The following is a 19,935-nucleotide window of genomic DNA, read 5'->3' as shown; positions in this document are numbered from 1 at the left end:
CCCAGGTGCTTGCCAAGTCCCCTGTCATTTACAAGCAAAGTCCAGGAGCAAAGCCAGTTTTATCGAGCCTCTGGTGGGCCAGCACATGCGGCTGGAGGGCTGGATTTCAGTTGGTGGGGCACAAGTTGTTTGTGTCCCATTTACCTTCTTCAGTGGAGCAATTAACATCTACAGTGTCAAAGAAGTAGTCATGCGTATGGAAGAAATTAATGTTTTGTGGAAACCATACTGATAGGTGCATAGAAAAATGGTTTATTAAAATGAAGCATCTTTCTTTTACAGGAGTAATCCCTTTCCATGGTTTTTCGATGTACGGTAAGTAACTCTTCAGTGCTAGCATCTGAACTAAAAATTAGAATTAAGGAAGACAATTTATTTTACTGTGGCAAATTGTTTGGAGATTTTGTTTTGTTTTTTTTGCTACATCAGTTTTGAGTGTACTTACTTCATGTAACTGGGACCTGGGTAAGCTAGGTGAATGACTGACTGCCTGGAAACGTTATGTGGATTATTGAGTGAGTTTCTAGAAGACTGGTATACAGATGTAATATATAAAAAATAACATATATAAATGGGTCATTTCATAGAAAAAGAGCTGCAGGAACTCATTAGCATAAATCATTAGCATATACTACGCCTCTTGCTTGGGCTGAAATGGCCAGGATTTGGCTGCTGCCAGAAGGGAGAGTGTTCCCCCACCTGGCAGTGGCCCGATCAGGGTCATTTTGGCCCCAATCCAGGCCGAAATGGGGCCAAATGGCTCAAAATGGCCATTTTGGGCACCTTTTGGACTGGATTGGGCCCAAAACGGCCCAGATCGGGTCAGTGCCGGGCAGGGGAGGGGTCCCCTGCCAGGCACCGACCCAATCCTGGTGGTTTTGGCCCTGACCCCAGCAGAAATGGGCTCCAAATGGCCAAAAATAGCCTTTTGGGGGCCATTTGGGCCCAGATCAGGGCCAAAACTGCCCAGACCAGGTCAGTACCGGGCAGGGGAGGGTTCTCCAGCCCGGCACTGACCTGATCCTGGCCGTTTCAGCCCAGATCCTGGCAGAAAATGGCCCAAAATGGCGAAAAGTTGCCATTTTGAGTCCTTTTGGGCCCAGATTGGGGTCAATATGGCCCAGATCAGGTCAGTGCCGGAACCCTCCCCTGCCTGGCACTGACCTGATCCTGGCTGTATTGGCCCTGAACCTTGCGAAAGTGGGCCCAAAATGGCCATTTGGGGCCTGTTTGGGCCCGGATCGGGGCCGAAACGGCTGGGACTGGGTTGGTGCTGTGCAGGGGAGGGTTCCTCCGCCTGGCACCAACCAGATCCGGGTCGTTTCGGCCCCAGTAGAGGCCTAAATAGGCTAAAATGTCCAAAAGTCAGGTGGGCGGGGCCACCTGACTGTTGGAGGAACTGCCAGAATGGCTTTCCGGCGCGTTCCCCCTGGAAATGAGCCCTGTATATAAAAATGTGCAATAGATGTTGCCTCAAGGTTTATGCGGGTGCAACTGGAAGCTTATGCACAGCTTATGCACAAACTATGTCTTTCAAGTAAACTTTAGGCAGCTGTGAGACTGCCACTTCCAAGATGGGTTTCATGCATGAACCTCCCAACCTTCTTCTGTATGCTAATAAAATCAGTACCTGAATGAAGCTTTAAAAAAGAGAGAAATCATAATTATTCGATAGCTCTGACTTCCTATACTTACCTTCACAAAGGTTTTGGCACTCTCCAGCAAGGCAATTTCTGATATACTTTGTTTTAACTGTCTTCCTTTTTATGCATTTTGTCATTATCTGAGCATTTTACAGTTTTGCGATAACTAATGTCTCTTATCCTTTCAGTTGCTCCACTTTGTTTTCTGTATCATGAGCCTTCCAAGCTGTATCAGATATTTCGTGAAATATATGTGCGTTACTTCTTCAGGCTTCATTCCATCTCTTCTCATCCTTCTGTAAGTTTAATATGAACAAATTTAATCTGTATCTCCTGTTTTAAAATGATGATGATAATAAAGTAAAATATGTCCATTCACGCATTCTGCCATATTTGGAAGGCCCACAATTCACAGAGAGCAACGTGGTAAAGAGCTATACAAAGAGCTATACAAAGGAATAATTACCCACGTTGTAACTTATGTCTACAAATTTATTCCTACTTTTACACACGTATATGAATCAGTTAATGAATATCATAGGAAAGAAACCACATGTAAGAATTCAACAAGTCAGAAATTACATTTGTTCAGGCGTCTGATATCTTCTCTACAGTCAGTACAAATTCTTCAGTCACCTCTTCAGTAGCCACTAATACAATCATTTCCTGTGTCATTGACATTGGCTACTGAAGAGATGACTGAAGAATTTGTACTGACTGTAGTCTTTGAAAAAGAGATTTTTGAAACAGGCGTGATAAGGATCTAGACCACCCGTTAGAGGAGTTATTATCACAGAAGAACTGATTTATTGCACAGAAGATAACCAAGGACCTTTCATTCTGTGACTTCTACGGTCAACTGTCATGTTTCATTGACTTTGTACTACTGCATGGTTGGAATATCGGGTATCTTGAAGATTGAATGGCATTATAAGGTCTGGTGTTTGTATGGTGCCAATGAGCATTTGCACTTTATTCATACGTGCAATTGGAATGACAAGAAGCACCTTGAGCACACAGCACTTTAATGTTATTAATGTAGAGAAGATATCAGACGCCTGAACAAATGTAATTTCTGACTTGTTGAATTCTTACATGTGGTTTCTTTCCTATGATATTCATTAACTGATTCATATACGTGTGTAAAAGTAGGAATAAATTTGTAGACATAAGTTACAACGTGGGTAGTTATTCCTTTGTATAGTTGACATTTGGAAGGCCCAGCATCAGTGTATAAGCAAACCTTACATTATGGGACTCTTTAAAGAAAAACCCTTTAATGTTCATCTCAGTCACATTGCTGAAGTTCCCAGTCGGTGGCATACGAACATACGAAGCTCTCCTATACAGAGCCAGACGCCCTTGATCCACAGAGCTCGGTACTCCTCATTTTAACTGGCAGGAACTCTCCAGGGTCTGGGACATGTGGGGAAGGAAGGAAAGACATAAGAGGTATGGCTTGTGGAAAGAAAGTTGAGCAGGAGAGATTGTCATATTCTGCCTGTTCTGAAGAAGGGATGTTGTCTCATGTCAGTGATGAAGAGAAGACTAGGAACGAAAAACAGCTCAAAATGGGAAGGGACATTTTGGAGTGGTGTGGAATGCCAAGCTGTTGCCCTGCAAACATCATCCATTCATCAAAGCCTGGGTTTGAAAGGCACCAGAGAGTCACTTAAAAGGGTTCTTGATTAGGGTGTGACAACATTCTTCTGAGAATCAGATTGCTTCTTCTTGCAGTTGCATTTTGTTGCATGTAGCCTGATCGTTGCCCTCTGTTTTGATATTAAAGATAGAGTGAGTCTGTACCTTGGGTTGTGCATGGATCTAGGGGATCTCCAAAGTGTGGTTCCTGGCAGAAAGAGGAGGTCTTACGCCAACATTTCAATGCAGAATGCATGCAGTCCTGATTGTGTGGTCCTAAAATCAAGAAAAAACTACTGCTGAGATCCACATAGCTTTATATGTGAAATGCCATTTCTTTATATGTGACATTGGTAGGGCTTGAATGCAGATTTCTAACTACTTCTAATAAGTGCCGTCCAGTTACAACTAACGTGTGACAATCTCTCATGGGGCTTTCAAGGCAAGAGATGAGCAGAGGTGGTTTGCCACTGCCTGCCTCTGCGCAGCAACCCCCGTCTTCCTTGGTAGCCTCCCATCCAAGTACTGTCTATGACCAACCCTGCTTAACTTCTGAGCTCTGGCAAGCTAGGGCTATCCCGGCTGCTCTGTACGGATAACAGGATGATTATTTACGTGACTCTGTTAAGAAGTCACTCTTTTTAGAACCTGGTCTCAAAGTTTTATGTTTGTGTATGATTGTATTGAAGCCCGTGGGGGAGTAGTCGGGGGTTAAAAGGCTGACTCTTTCCAAATCACATTGTCAAGATTTAATTTTAACCTGTTTTTTCACTGTGTACACAAAATCTGTTTAAGTGGCAACTTCCTCCGTGTCTGCAACTGATACCTTTACTGTGGAGTAATCCTCATAAAGATAATGGGAAGATATAGAATCTACTCACTGTGCTGGACTAAGTGTTGGCTTGTCCATGCTCTACTTTTGAATCAAATCTTAATATTTAGTCAAGCTCTACGTGCATTTTAAATTGTATTCATTGTAACGTATATGTTATCTACGGTGTTCTCATTTGATCATTAAAACTCAGAAGTACTTTCAGACATGCTTATGTTTTTGTTCTTTGTTTTAAAACAAGGGTATTGTATCATTGTGTTTGCTGTTTGAGACCCTTCTCCAAACGCATCTACCACAACTGTTTTATCATCTGCGAGAAATTGGGGCACAACCGTAAGTTCTTTTTTTCCTGAATTTGTACACTTTTTAGGCTTGAACCCTTCTAGAAAAGTGAAACTGCAAGGCTATCAACTTTAATAATCTCGAAGAGATTTTCAGAGAAACTGACTGGAATTGAGAAGTTTATATTAAGCACATAAGGACATTGGAGACCCCTTAAACCACGTGTGGCGGAATGGGCACTGGCTCTCAGTCCGGGCAACTGAGCTGCCATCAATGGCCTGCTAGCCCCGCTATCCGCCTCCTACCGTCCCTGGTGGGCGTGGCTCACCCTCTTTGTCGCTGCCACCACTCACTGATTTGTACACCACCTGACTGAGGGGCAGTGAGACCCCTCTGGCTGAATTTCCTTACTGGGAAATGAATTACCCAATCTTTGGTTGGGCCCTGGAGAATTGGCAACCCAACAAGGTCTGGCCTGATCCGTTTCTCCCGGGCTCCCTCCCTTCCTGTAGCGTGCCAAGTGGGGGAGGTTACGTAGTCAGAGCACCGCAAGGTACTTTATATTCAAAAAAGTATAATTTAATAACTATATACAGAACACTATATACAAGCAGGTAAAGGCACAACACATAGGGGTAGACCCGCCCCCCCTGTTCAGAACTCATAGGGCAGAAAATCAAACTGAAGAGGACCGCTGTCTGCTTTCCCTACCACACTGTTCCCTACTCTACCTTAAAGGGGCTGGTGGTCTGAGGGAAAGTTCACCTTTTATTTCCTTTCTGCTGCCTCCCTGGCCCTCCACATTTAGGGCCCAGGCAACCGGGTTTCCCCCAGCAGCAGGAGCCTCTCCTTCTTCAACCAAGAAGGTGACTCTTTTCTCCTCAGGATTGGCTGAGTCTATCTATTCAGGCTCCACCCCTTATTTTTCCTGCACTTTCTTGGCCCGGGGCAGCTGGGAGTTGTAGTCCAGGAAGAAGGGCGTCCCACACCAAGACTCCTGTCAGTCCCTCCCTGGCCCCACAGCCCATCAAACCTCAGGGGGAACATTTTTTTCCTTTTTAAAACAGATTAACTGCAACCAGCACTCATCTCACCCTTGGCAACCATTTCGTTACACCACCCATGAACAGAGTCATCACCAGAAGCCATCTACTGCAGATGTCCTTAAACATGTTGCCTGTGGGCACCATGTCACCCACCAACGCCTTTTCTAGCTCCCTCCAAGTGTTTTTAGGAAATGGGCAGGGCCAGGTGGGGTTTTTATCTAGCAAGGCTTTTGATTGGCTATTGGAGATTCGATTGGCTGTGCAGATTTTTTAAAATGTTGCTTTGGGCAGCAACTGCCAGCACAGCACCAGAATCTTCAGTGTGTGACTGAAGGTTAGCTGCAGCAGTCATATTGTGACTGGCCCCTCCTCCCGCAGCAGCTATTTTTTGGCTGCACCCACTACACTGTGTCAGAATTCCAGGGGTGCCTGCAGGTTCAAAGAAGTTGGCGAACCCTGGTCTAAATAACAGATACCTCAAAATATTTCATTCAGGCCCTGTAATGAGTTTGGGCTGTAATATGAGTGCATGTTCTGGTTGGAAAGCACTTGGTCTAGCAGCCTTGCAGAAGCTAAACAGATCTAGGTCTGTTAAGGGCTTGGACAGGAACCCTCCTAGAAACCCTGTGCCTTGAGTTCCATGATGAGGGAAAGGGGGGAGATAAATAAAAAACATAGAGACTAGTTTTTTCAGGTTTTCCCAATTTCCACACTAGTATACAGGGAATTCTCCCTAAGTACCCTGCCCTGTCCAAAGCCTGAATCTGCCAGAAACATCTCTGCAACCATCACAATGCTTTGAGTGTGATTAGTATATAATTTTCTCAAGCTTCCACAAATGTATAGGGGATTCCCCATAAGTGCCCTAATCTGTCCAACGCCTCAGCAGACATCAGAAACTTCTCTTCATCTTCCATCATCGTGGGAGTGTGGACTTTTCCAGAAAGGGTAAAATATTCCTCCTACACCCTTGGGGGTTCTCAAAGAGTCCTGTAATATGTAAAAACTTTCTTTCTTAAACTTGTGCAGTGTCATTCTTTATGTATTTTCTTATAATAATGAGATTGGTTTGCCTGTATCGTTTCCACCCCTTTCTGCCTAGCGTGATGTTTGTGTGTGCGCACGTGCACGTACGAAAACAGCACTGAGGTCAGCTAAACTTCAATTAAAGTGAATGATGACATGAAACGTGACACAAACACAGTATTAGGGATCTGAATAACATCAACAGGGTGAATTCTCCCATGTATCTATTACGTCTTTATGTTGTCCGTTCTCAAAAGGTCTCAGTCCTGGTTCTCCTTCATTTTTCAATTGTATTGTTACCTTCCGTTTAGTGCAGCAGTTATGATAAAGAAATGTTAACTGTTCAGTATTTTTTAAATTAACATCTTCAGGAAACTTTGGGTTGAAGTGAAAAATAAGCTTCAAGGTTCTAAGAGAATTGATGTTAGTTGTTGTATTATTGTACCCTTGTATTCAAAGCAAGAACCCTGAACACAACATCCTGCTTTTACTGGAGTGCCTTTGACATCAGTAGATGATAAGTAACGTGCATTTTCCAAATGCAAGAGAGTGAAGAATAGCAAGCAGTATCATAATACAGTTGCTACAGTCAAAACATCTGAGATGCTTCTAAATCTCAGCGTGTTAGAGGGGGCAAGGTTGACATACATGTGTATGCATATGTGCCTGCATACCTTCGGCCTGATGCACAAGATAAGTTCTCCATTTAAGGGTTGATAAACTGATTTATTCCTGCTTTGGCTTTGAATCATGAAATGCTGCAAGCTTAAAAAACAGGTAGCATATAGCCTTGAGATGACCAGACAAGATTCAATGTTTTGCGGCAGATGTAGTCATAAGGATTACATCTTTCCAGGCACAATTCAAGGTGGTGACGCTCTGTGGTTTGGGAGCAATAAACTTGTGACAGACAGAAATAGTTCCAGCTCTGCCCTTGTTCCAGCCAATGAGTGCTGATGGAATGCTGGGGCTAGTGTCAGTTGGAATCTGTTAAGGCAATTGGAGAGAAAACGTTTTGGTGCCTGAGTGGAGAGCAGCAGAGAAAGCTGGCTGAGAGTACCGGTTTTATTGTAATTATCCACTGATTTTGAAAGAATGGGGCTATAAATTCATATTTAAAGAACACTGTCAACACATGCTTGAATCACCCCATTCAGTGTTTAACATCCTGTAAATAAAAGTTATTCTTGTTTCTATTTTAACCCTGGCTGGTCTGAAGTTGTTGGCTCAATAAAACACACCTGTGACCATCAGGCCTTCTGATCATGCCCAATGGGCCTCATTTAACTAAATGATGGCAGCGTATAGAGGGAGTAAACACAAAACTCCCTTTTCCTAATGGCCCTGGGCAGTAGCTGGGCGAGAGGGTAGTGAATATAGGGAGATGGCTGCCTGTCTGGTGGAGCTTCTGGGAAGAGGAGGGAGAGGACCCCATGTGGATTTGGGTCAGGGCTCTACCTGAGAGGTTAGACAGGTGGCGTATTGTGACTCTCTTTAACTGTTTGTGAAGCACCAAACCTGTATAGGGAGGTTTTTGTTAGGTTGCAGTGTGAAAAAATCACAATATCCAAAGGAGCACCTACTCCCTTATGAACTTACTTGACCACTGCAGTCAACTTTAGAGGCCCTGCTTTGGATTCTGAGATGAGGTGGGTGGAAACTCAGGAGAGGGCCTTCTCAGTAGTGGCACCAGGACTCTGGAACTACTTCTCGAGGGAGATTCTCCTGTCCCCTTCCATTGCCATCTTCCACCAATGGGTGAGGGCTTCTTTGTTTCTCTTGGCATTCCCTCAGTCATACCTCCTTCTTTCCATATGTTTTAACTGTGGCTTTTATCCTTTTGTATTAATGTTATGTTCTGGTTTTAAATTTAATGATGTATTTGTGTGCTGGTTTTTATGATTTTAAGATGAGATTTTAATTTGTATGTTTTAATTTGTTAGCTGCCTTGGTGCCCCTATGAGAGTGGAAAGGCAGGATAAACATCTTGTAAATAAATAAAAAGAGAGCCACATTGTCCAGACAACTTTTAAAAATGAGGGGAGAAGCAATTTCTTTACGGTGCTGTCAATATAAAGCAACATTTTTAATCAGCAGGATTCTTTTTTTAAAAAAAATCTTGTTTGCATTTTAGAAGCAAATACCATTCTGTTTCTTTTATGCTTAGCCTGCGAATATCGTTTAAATGGATGGTTCGAGCATTCTCTGGTTACTTAGCCACAGATCAGCTCTTGCTTTTGTGGGATAGGATTCTAGGATACAGTTCTCTGGAAGTTCTTGCAGGTAATGGAAAAATAACTTTTCTGGATAATGTTGACATTGTACTAAGCAGCTTTTACAACTAGGGATGTGCATACTGAAATTCCTGAGCCAAAACTATACCTGAAAACTGTCCTTTTGGGTCATGCTTTGTATTTACAGAATGAAAAATGAAATTGCAGAACTTTCTGGAATTACAAAATTTGGATGGAACGGAATTTTTCCAGAGGTCTAGAGCAAGTGTTTTTAGAGCACATGGCACCAAATTTGCAGGGAATCAAGTCCACACTCTCCCCTAAAACTCCCCTAAGATTGAAAGGGATTGTACAAAGGGGTCCAACAAAAGGTGAATGGTGCCCCCAACCATCCTGATCTTCATTGCTCCCATTGGCAAAACTGCTATACTTAAAACCTTCAGTCTAATCTGTCAAAGCAACTGCCAGTTCCCCCACAAGAGTATTTCAAAACTCTACCAGGAAAATAAAAAACTAAATACAGAACCAGAATTTTTAAAATCCACACAATTCTAAACTCCCAGCATTAAAATGAAAAAAAAAAACGATTAAAAACGTTGCTAACTACAGTAAAACAATTAACCTGGAACAAGTCCAGGAATGTTAAACCACTCCTGAAGAGGCTTCTGTGTCATCTCATCACAATGGAGCAGCAACAAACAGGTATAATAATCTCCCATTCCGCAGAAGCTCAAGCGAGGCCAGAAGAACTCAGAAAAATGTTTGGTTCTGACCTAACCAAGGAGTACTTATCCTCACAGACCGTTCCCAGGCTCTGTGGATCAGTCATAGCCTTGGAAAGTCTGGGTTGGGAAATTCCTAGAGATTTGGGGATAGAGCCTGGGGATGGCGGACTTTAGGCAGGGGAGGAACCTCAGTAAGGTCTAACACCCTCAATTCCACTCTCCAAAGCTGCCAGGTGCTCCCCCCCCCCCCAGAAAGAGAGTTTCAGGTTGAGTAGCCATGTTGGTTTGCAATAGAAGAGAAATATTTGAGTTTTTTGTAGGGGAACTGATTTCTGTAGCCTGGAGATCAGTTATAATTCCAGGAGATCTCCAAGCCAACCTGGAAGTTTGCAACTGTACTGTTCTGGAAGTGTTGTGTGCTGACCACATTTGGTGCTTGGAGAATGAGGTTGCTTTGTTCTGTGGGGGGTGTGATATGGGGGAGGGAGTTTATCTCTATTGCTGTTCAGCATTTGAAGGAAACATGGTATTTTCCTCCATTGGAAGGTGACTGGGGACCCCTTGTTCAGGGGCATGCAAAATTGGATCCCTTTGTCCAGTTCCCTTAAGAATTGGATGGTCTTTAAGACACAGGCAGGACTTTGTACCGTGCAGTTAGGTGCTGTTTTCTCTATAAGCACCTACCCCAGACACCCAGAAAGAGCCCCTATTCTCTCTTTAGGAAACAATGGCGATCAGGATGGCAGGAGGCACCTTTCTCAGCAGTCCATAAAGTTGAACCTTTTGTCTAATCCACTTTGAATTTAAAGGGTCTTAAGAGGATAGAAGGGTCTTGGTTCCCTGCCAGTGTGATATCATTTGCTCTAAAAACACCTGTTCTAGATCTCGAGAAAGATCTCTTTTACTCCCAAGGAAACAATGGATCACTAAATCTGAAATCCGAAACAAACAAAATGAGAACAAAAGTAATCCCTGACCAGGGGCCTTTTCACACTGCTTACCTTCAGTTGCAACAAGCCGGAACATCGTGCAAAAAACACGGAAGATCGCGTTTTCTTGCGCGAGATTTGCGCGACATCGCGCAAATCTCATACGAGAAAACGCGATCTTCTGCGTTTTTTGCGCAATGTTCCAGCTCATTGCGACTGAAGGTAAGCAGTGTGAAAAGGCCCCAGTATAGAGAAACCTGAAAATACTGGATTACAGTAACGTTCCCCTACCCCCTACCCTCATTTTGAATCCAAATTTTACCACACTTTTCCCACATACACAACTAGTAGCTGCTACTGTGTGAACCATCACTGGACTCAGTGGAGCAGTGGTTTCAAGATGTGCTGCACATTTGGCCTTCGGGCATTAAAACAACATAGCTAATTTGTTTTAGTGCTGTGATTTTATTGACTGGGTTTTCAGTTACCTGCTCTTCTCAAAGCTAAGCACTTTTATCTGGCAAACACTTTCTAAGAAATGAAATAAGAAACCAAGAAGGTGTATATACAAATTATAGACATACAGCAAGATTTGAGTCCAGTGGCGCCTTAGAAACCAACAAGATTTTCTGGGTACAAGCTTTTGAGAGTCAGAGCTTCCATCTGAAGAATGGAGTTTTGACTTTCATAGGCTTATACCTGGAAAATCTTGTTGGTCTCTAAGGTGCTACTGGACTCAAATCCTACTGTTCTACTGCAGACCAACATGACTACCTATCTGAAACTATTGTAGATGTAGGGATGGATATAGTGCAAAATTTCCACTTGTATTAGAGCTCTTACACAAGAAGAACACAAGAAAAAGACGGTAGTAGTCACTCGAGCTAAATCAAACTTATTGTATTCCCACTTGCGCAAGATCGTATGTAACTAGTTTCTGGGTACTATATCAGGGAGTTATTCTGCACACGTTGGATAATGTGCTTTCAATGCACTTTATCAATCGTTTGAGGTGGATTTTTTGTTCCGCACACAAAAAAATCCGTTCCAAATGATCTATAAAGAGGATTGGAAGTGCATTATCCAACGTGTGCAGAATCACTCAGGAGCAAAGCATTAGGTGTTGCACAACATCTTGCTCAGGCAGAACTATGCTAAGTTGGTTTATGTTTCCACTTACTGGATCCAAGTCTTTTATTGTTGATACTGATAATAATTTCTGTAGATATTAATTTCTAACTGGTATCCAGTGAGTTAAACCTTTTTGATAGCCACTGATCTGAAAAAAAAAATGCAGGCTCGTCTGTGACATATACTATCAGGAGATTAATACACTACTCTCTTATACCAAATATTAAATCTATTACCATTTCATAAAATGCCCCAAGTGAAACAGCTGTTCATGTATACAATAATGTTGCATTGATCATTGGAGTATTGTTACAAACAGAAATGCTCTTGAGGAAGAGATCCAAAACGAGCATGGAGCTAGCATCTCGTTGAGTGCATGAAGCCAGGCAGCTGATTTCTCCACAGACCTGTGAATATAAAAGGGAAGAATTCGACTGATAGTATATGTCATAGGCGAGCCTGCGGCTCTTTTTTTTTTTTAATTTAACCTTGTACCTTGTGACACTTCCTGGACATACGTTGACTGGTCCGAACAGAACAAAGCTAAGTACATGCTTACATTTTCCATTGATTTTGTTGCAACATAGGAAGGCTTTGCTCTAGCCTAAATGTACTTTAGAAAAAGATGTGACCAGTTGAAGCATGGCAACAACTTCATAGATCCAACTTATGCAGAGAGAGTGGGGCTGCACTCACACACCCACTTCATCAACCTGATCTTCTTTCATTGCACCCAGTTCAACCCTGCAGTCTTTGATGGATGACTGCACAAGCAGCCTATGTTTTGTGCCATTCTTTTCGTTCACTGCACAGAAGAGCATTCCATGAACAACAGTTACAGCTAAATGCCATCCTGTTTTCATGCAGGCTCAATCCACTTGATCATTATCCTTGAAAATCTGGATGGGTTGGTAAAGGTCACAGCAACTGAGTCTCTGCCCACAGACTATTCCAATAGTTACAACCAAGGCCTGGACATCGGGGCGTCCTAGTGTGCCCACTGTAATGAGGTCTAAGTGCCACATGTTATCGCATCAGGGGAGAGGACTCCTATATGTAAGCCTGGCCACAAGCTGCATATAAATTAGATACTCAAAGTGTTGGGTTGGATCCAACCAGCTTTTCTGGTGGTGAGAATGGAAGGCAGCATCCTCTTAGGATACTCTGAGAATCATGGGACCTGGATGTTCAAAAGTCATTTAGGATGGGGAATTGGGTGCAGTGTGAATGGGAACTGGGTGAGATGGAGAGAAAAAGTTTGGCTGGATTCATCCCAATGGTCCTGTTTCGTTGATAAAATGAGATCCTCATACTGCTTTGTCTTTACAATGAAACTGTCATGAATTGACTAGAGCTGGAGCATATTTTGCAAACAAAGTTATCACTTAATTTAACTTAAGAATGGCTAAGACCAAAATATCTTCAGCAACTAATTAACAGACCGCCAGTCTAAATATTGTGCATTCTTTTTCAGTCCTGGCAGCTGCCGTGTTTGCTTTCCGAGCAGTGAATCTAATGGAGGCGACATCACTGGCTGCAGCTGAAGTAAGGATAGGTTTCACTTGGCGAAAATGAAAATAGTTCTTGACGTGTTGCCAGCCACAGTAACGTGAGCTTCATGGGCACATGGCGTGCAATCCGAGGCTCTCTGTCGAAATTCTTACCTAGGCTAAAAATTCAGAGGAAGTTATGAAAATGCATGGATTAAGCCCATAGCATTCCTGTAATGGGAGCAAGGAAAAATTCTAAGTGGGTTATTAAGAGTGACTATTGTTATATTGTTTCAGCTCTGCTTAGGACTTCCATGTTGTGTAATTGCACATTTTACCATTTATGCCATCATTACTGAGGCTGCATTCTGATGTCACAACAAACCTCTACTTAAGAGGGTTATGAACATGGCTTGTTGCTGTGCTTTCTTGTCACGTCACCCATACTACCTTCATATAGATAATGTGATTGAAGCTTCCTTGTTTCAGAATCCTTGAATTAAACCCCAGTTTGTCTCAATGAATGAGTGTGGGTGCCTGATCAAATTGGAAATATAAGTCCAGTTTGACCAGGTGTCTGTCTTTGGACATCACAGCAAACTTGAGTTTGATTCAAGGTTTTCAAATCTAGGAAGTGTTGTGATCCACAACCGAGGGGAAGAGGAAGGGAAGCCAGGTGTGTGGCCATCAGGGAAACAAAACAGCTTGTTGTGATGCGTCTGAATGCAGCTGGAATGTAGATGTGCTGGAACACCTGCAAGATCAGTTCATGTCATGATCACATGTTGCAGTTACAGACTCTAAACATTTTCTGGGCTGTTCAGGTTCCCCATGAAAAGCTCAAACCCGTCTGGCAAGAAATTGCCATAACATTTGCAGCAGTGTCATAATACCTCCTCCGCCCCAGCCTCTCCCAGTTATTTAAATAAAAACGCCTTTTATGCCTACTGGTTTGGGTATCCAGCTGATTTCCAGTTTGACCACTTGAATATTAACAGCTGCTGTATGGTTCTGATCCAGGCAGTTCATCCCTGTGTGTTTTTGCAAATCCTCATGGGAATTGTAGATTTTTTTCACTTTTTAACATTTTTGTTAACTGTAGAAACAATTAAAGGATGCCTTGTATGCACGATCCACACTGACATCTGAAGTAAAAGCACCCTAACTGTATTGGATATAAATTCTTCTGTGATCTTGGGCTGTTTCTGGGAAGAAAGCATGAGTGATGCCACTTGTGACTTACCTCGTTTGTTGCTCAGGTACCTTACTTATACAAAGGTCCGTGAGTGACCGTTGCTGTCAAGTCTCACAGTCAGTAGATACTACGTACTGTGCAGGCCAGCAAAATGCCCAAGAACCAGACAGCTGCAGAAAGTGGCAAGACACAACTTAGGCATCGAAACCTGCCTGGCTCAGCGTGCAAGTAAGGGGGTGAACAGTAAGCATGGGATAAACCAGTCTCAGTACTCCGTCTAGGAATGCAGAGCTGAAGAGAAGTGTGTAACTAGAGTTGGGGGAAAGGGGCTTGACCTCCCTGGTCCACTTTACTTCATTGCTGATCTTCTGCGGTTCCTTAGCTTGCCCATTTCCTTACCTTTTCTTCAGTGCGTTTGTTGTAGGAATTCTGTCATGCTCACAGCGCTGTGTGGCTTCACATGTTATCCCTAAATATATAACTCCCACTCCTCCAGTTCATGTTAGCCAATTAGGTCAGAAGGGGTTACCTTCAAAAAAGGTCTGCATGGCTAACTTATAGTCCCACAGCTGTTCCGCCCAGATGGAGGACTCAGCTGCTATGGAATGCACACCTCTGCAGGTATGTACAAGGGTACAGCTAGAGACGACCAAAGGTCATATAGGCACTTCTGGGAACACAGATGCCTGACACATAGCAAGCTTGCCTAAATCAACACTGCAACTTTCAGCTTTTTCTATGCTGTACAGTGCAGTCCTATGACAGTGGCTCCAGTCTAAGCCTATTGCTTTCAGTCAGTCCTGCATAGAAATGTTTCAAGTCTGAATGCTGCAACAGGTTCTTCCACTCAGCTAAACCTGTATTTTTAAATGGTACATTACCTTTCCAACTTTGATTCCACCTGGTTTGTAGGACAGTTAATCTGAATTGGTGCCATAGAGGTGAGAAACTTCAGGTGACTACAGGATGACTTCACTGGGGTTTAATTCTTCCTGTGCTGTATTCTCAGTTTAGCTTTAATGTGGAGTGAAAGTAACTTATATTTCTTATCAGCACTTTCTTTCTCGGGGGCTCAAAGCAGAAGATTTTACTCGGTCCACTTACTTACCAGAATTCTATACAAGCCCATTTTTTTGACCCCGCCTTTAATTAGTTACCCTCTTTTCACAGAGATGTTTAAATTACCAGGTTCCCTGAAGGTGTGACACTTCCTGATAAATGATGAATGTTTTACACTATATTTCTGATTTAATAACCTAAAGGAAAACTGTGTGTAAACATATACTTGTAATAGTTACATAAGTATGTTACATAGTTTTCATTTAGAAAATTAGTGAGCGTTAATAATTGTGAATCATAATGCAATTATAAAATATTATAAAACTAATTGTGAATCATGCCGTTTTTAAACAAGTTTTCATATAAAACATAACCAGTCTTGTTCCTTAACTATTCGTATCACCTTTCTTATCACTTGTTCTTCCCTTCACTCTATTTGCCTGAATCAATACAAACTTTGTTGATTTGTATTTAACAGTTTCAATATTGAGCCATTTATTGACTCTGTGTGGCATCATAATTATAAAATTATGCCCTTTCAGAACTTTAATAAGTAATTTGTCCCATATTTTCAAAATCCTTTGATCATTGGGTCTTGGAGGATTTTGTAAATGTGCTGTTACTTCTTTCAAGTTATTTTAATTATAAATGTGTAGCTTGGGTTTGTTGTTGTACCGAATTCCTCAAGCAGCTCACAGCATGCATAAAATACATGGGCTAAATTTGCAAAACATGAACATTTAGAAATGTTTTGCATATCAGTATGAAACAATATTTAAAATAGCAACAAGTGATCCAAAAGGCTCCTAGGAAAGAAGCGTGTTCATGATCCTCTGAAAAGGCCCAGCCATGAAGATCTGGCATATTTCCAGTGGGAGGGAATTCTACAGCCTAGGGGCCGCTACAAGAAAGGCCTTTTATCAGGAGTGATTAACCCAGCCTCAGATGCTGGTGACACCAGCAAAATGGTCTTATATCTAGATCTCATAGAATATGGAGGTACGTATGGGAGCCTCTCTCTGATTCAGTATAAGGCAGCTTCACGTGTCTGTGATATGCTCAAAACTGAAAAACATAACCACTCTTTGAGAAAATGTCCTTGATACGGTATTGAAATGTACTTGATACTGATTGTACTAATCTCATACTGTGTAATCTGCCTTGAGTCTCAGTGAGAAAGGCAGACTATAAATGATGTAAATAAAAAATAAATCCCAGGTCACCTGAGGGGGGATCCCCCACCCCCATTCTCTGTCCCCCACTACCACTCACCTGGCTGGGGGGAGGTGGGGGAAGGGGCCTCCTTGGCGTGCTCTAAGGGTGGTGCAACAATGTCTCTCCCGGGAATGATGTCATCGCCACGTCCTGAGAGCACTCCCACGCTTTGCAGCAGGCCACCCTGCTGAGAAGTGCTCATGCCCTCGCCCCACATCCCATAAGTGACATCATTGCACAGGCATGGGGGTGGCACACGAATGAGGAGCACACAAGGAGCAAAGATAAGGTAAGCGCCAGGTCCCCCCACTCCCACTGGGAGGGTAAGGGGACCTGGCACCCTCTTTCCTGGACAGCATCTCTCCGGTCTAGACAAAATGTTTGGGTAAGGGAAAGTGATTTGTGTTTTACTTTTTTTTTAAAGGGACTAGTTTAAACATTTCATCTTCTATTAGGCACTGTGTATTTTGAAATAGGGTTTTTTTAAAAAAAACTGCTAAAATAAAAATGCTGTTCTCTGAGGATGACTCAGAGCAAGTGACCATTGAAACTCACCAATGTACCTCGCAAGTGCAGCTCAAGACATACAGGATAAGAATTCATAATGCAAATTATTTTTAGATACAAGCTGAAATGTTAGACCCCCTTCTGCACCCATGATACCGCATATGTTTGAATGAGGTCTAAAACCTAAAATAAAAATGGAGTTTGCTTGATCTTAGATGTATAGGTCCTCTCATCTCATTGATGATGATAATGAAACATTTTTATCGAAAGAGAAAGGCAAAAACAGGTACATGAAAGAATGTGTTACAAAAAAAGTCTTGCCAATTTGATTCAAGTGTTAACTATCATATTTCTAAAAACTTCTCTGCGGAAGACTTGTTTCTCAAACAGAACAATGACAAGGCGCTTGTCTTTCTCTTTTTTCCTGTCCCCTTTTTAATTCCAGGCTGTCCTTGCTGATCTTTCAACTCTGAAAGTTATGCCACTTCTACAGATTTTTCTGTTTGCCACTGGGACTTGATCCTCCTCAGAGCTGCTGGACTGCATTGCTAGACTTTCATCAGACACTAATAATAAACTATGCAACATCTTCATGAAATCAAACACAACTATGTTGCCATGAATGATGTTGGGTTTTTTGCTACATTTCATCTGCCTTTTTTGCCTGGAAAAACTCCAAAATACTTCTGTAGATCAAGTTACGTTGCGGCATGCTGCTGAATTTTAGCCAGACTGCAGTACCTGGATGCAATGCGAGTCCAAATGCTATTGACCTGCCCAAATGCATGTCCTACAAATGCCACAAGAAGGAGGGACTACTGAATTCTTCATCTGAACTTTTGCTGCTGTAAAACTAGAAGGGAAGTCTTTTCATAACTATCCAGTAATTCCATCTGTTGTTTTAAAAGTCCTGCAATACTTTAAGAAATAATAACTAATGTTTAAAAATCAAATTACACTTCCTGGGCAATATACCCATGGCAATACTTTTTTCTTTTAATCTTTCTTAATCATCTTTGCCAAGGGGAGGGGGTATTCGGATTTTATTTGTTCTTGATTGGAGAAAAAAAAGCATTTTCTTTTTGAAACAAATTGAAAGTGTTGCAACCGAGGCATCTTTTCTTGCGTGCTGCATGGCTTTTCCCCCTTCCGTCCGCCTGTTTCCTCTGGTCCAACAGGTTTTGTAAGTTTTTGAAGATCTGCCAAAAAGGAAAGAAAAAAAATTGCAAAACCCATTTACCTCCAATACCAATAGAAGGCTAGCAGGCAAGGAAGCAGCCCTCATGTCCCCTTCAAGTCTCTGCAAGCGACAGATCTGTCCCCACTCTCCACTTCCTTCCTGGCTTTCCAGTCTCAGTGCATTGAAAAGCGTTATGTTCTCAGCAAATTTGCCTGGGCAAGCAGCTTTCTTCAGAACCTGTTTCTGTGCAGAAGCCAAAGCAGTTGCTTGTGAATGACATCAGGAGCCCTCTCTCTCTACCCTGACTCTGACCTCCTCTTTAGCAGATGAATGTGCTGCCTCTGCCCGTTTCCTAGCCCCTGCTGGTCTAGGAACTTGTGTATCAACTCCCAGAGCCAAGCTCCTATTCCTGCCTGACTCAAGTTGTGCTGCTCCTAGACAGATGATCTTGTTATTGATGAGTTATTTTTTTCTCCAGGGATTCCAGTAAAGCCTCCCTAAAAGCCCAATTAATTACCCAATTATTCTAATTTAGCATACGTACAGCTGTCAGCCAAGATTGGATGTCAAGGCATTCATTGGTATAAAGCTGTCTCATTGCTGTGTTACTTTTGGCCAATCTGTGCCCTCAGGTCTGTTTTGTATTTGCAGTGCCCAACAGCTTTCAGCCACAATTTGACTCATCCTCCCCCCTCCATCAAAAGACAACTTGTATGACTGTCTCTCAATTTGTTACCTTTCTCAAACAGTATTAACAACTTGACAGCCAGTGAGTGGCTAATCATCTGATCTGTAAAATACTTCATCAGCTTACATCCTAATTCATCAGGGGTCGTGCTCAAAGGTTGTATCAAGGAGTCAGTTGTCCACCTGATGCACACTGGACATGCTCATTTTTCTAATTCTGAGTTGAAAAGTAACTTCGGGTCCAGATTTTAGGAGTTAACTCTTGTGCATGTAAAATGGTGGCAACTTAAGAAATCTAAATATTTATCCATTTTCTGAAAGGTTAAGTTGGATAATTTAAAATGTTTTATTTCTTGTATCGAAAATCGTCAATCTTTCATTATGAAATTGTATTGACACTGGAGCTTAATTTCTGTTACCCAAAATAAAAAATATGTTTTTCGTAATTTTATCTGTATTTTCTTGTGTGTAAATTCTGTAATGCCTGCAGACCTTTGCATTGGTTTGAAAAATGAATGCTGCTTTCAGGTAAGCTTTCCATTCAGATAGATTACATCCTAGTAGGAGATGTCAGTCATGTTTGATTCCCAGGGCCTTGTTCGAAATTTGGCTGTGTTGCTGACAAAAGCAAAAGTTAAATAATTTACCTAAATAATTTTCAGCCTATTTCTTTTTTATCACCAACTTACTTATAGTTCATATATGCATGTATATTGCTTGGCTGTCCCCACTTAGCTACTGAACATCTGATCTCTCAGAGCTGAATATGCAAACTAACTCCATTAAAAAAATTGTATTGAAGGTGACATAATATTTCTGTTAAAACTCACATACAAACCTCTTCTTGATATTGAAAATGCATGTGTGAACTATCACTAATGGGATATATACAACTATCTATATATCTAATGTTGAACTTAGTCATAGAGTACAGATTAAAAAACCCATACATATGGGCTAGAATTAAAGTTGGAAGAGATATTTCATCATTGTGTCTTCTGTACAGTCCCATGTGGGAACTGCGCATGCGCAGGCCAGCTGTAGACATTCTAAACCACCTAAAGGCACAAGATGCTCACCTTGCCTTTTCATGCACTTTTCTCCCCGGTGCAG

General features: G+C 42.1%; 1 protein-coding gene across 2 annotated transcripts in view; it reads left to right on the top strand.

The window, feature by feature from the left end:
- TBC1D19 (TBC1 domain family member 19) overlaps positions 1-19,242 on the top strand; it is a 205,867-nt gene extending 186,625 nt beyond the window's left edge. For both annotated transcript variants that reach the window (XM_054999858.1, XM_054999857.1), the window contains 6 exons: positions 283-315; positions 1,832-1,941; positions 4,358-4,449; positions 8,638-8,753; positions 12,964-13,034; positions 17,401-19,242. In XM_054999858.1, coding sequence (XP_054855833.1) covers positions 283-315; positions 1,832-1,941; positions 4,358-4,449; positions 8,638-8,753; positions 12,964-13,034; positions 17,401-17,475 — 497 coding nt within the window. In that variant the 3' untranslated portion in view covers positions 17,476-19,242. The remainder of the gene's footprint in view (positions 1-282; positions 316-1,831; positions 1,942-4,357; positions 4,450-8,637; positions 8,754-12,963; positions 13,035-17,400) is intronic.
- The last annotated feature ends 693 nt before the right edge of the window (positions 19,243-19,935 follow it).

The sequence above is a fragment of the Eublepharis macularius genome, chromosome 15, assembly GCF_028583425.1.
Source record: "Eublepharis macularius isolate TG4126 chromosome 15, MPM_Emac_v1.0, whole genome shotgun sequence".
In the NCBI taxonomy this organism is placed as follows: Eukaryota; Metazoa; Chordata; class Lepidosauria; order Squamata; family Eublepharidae; genus Eublepharis; species Eublepharis macularius.
This window is presented reverse-complemented; position numbering and strand designations above follow the sequence as displayed.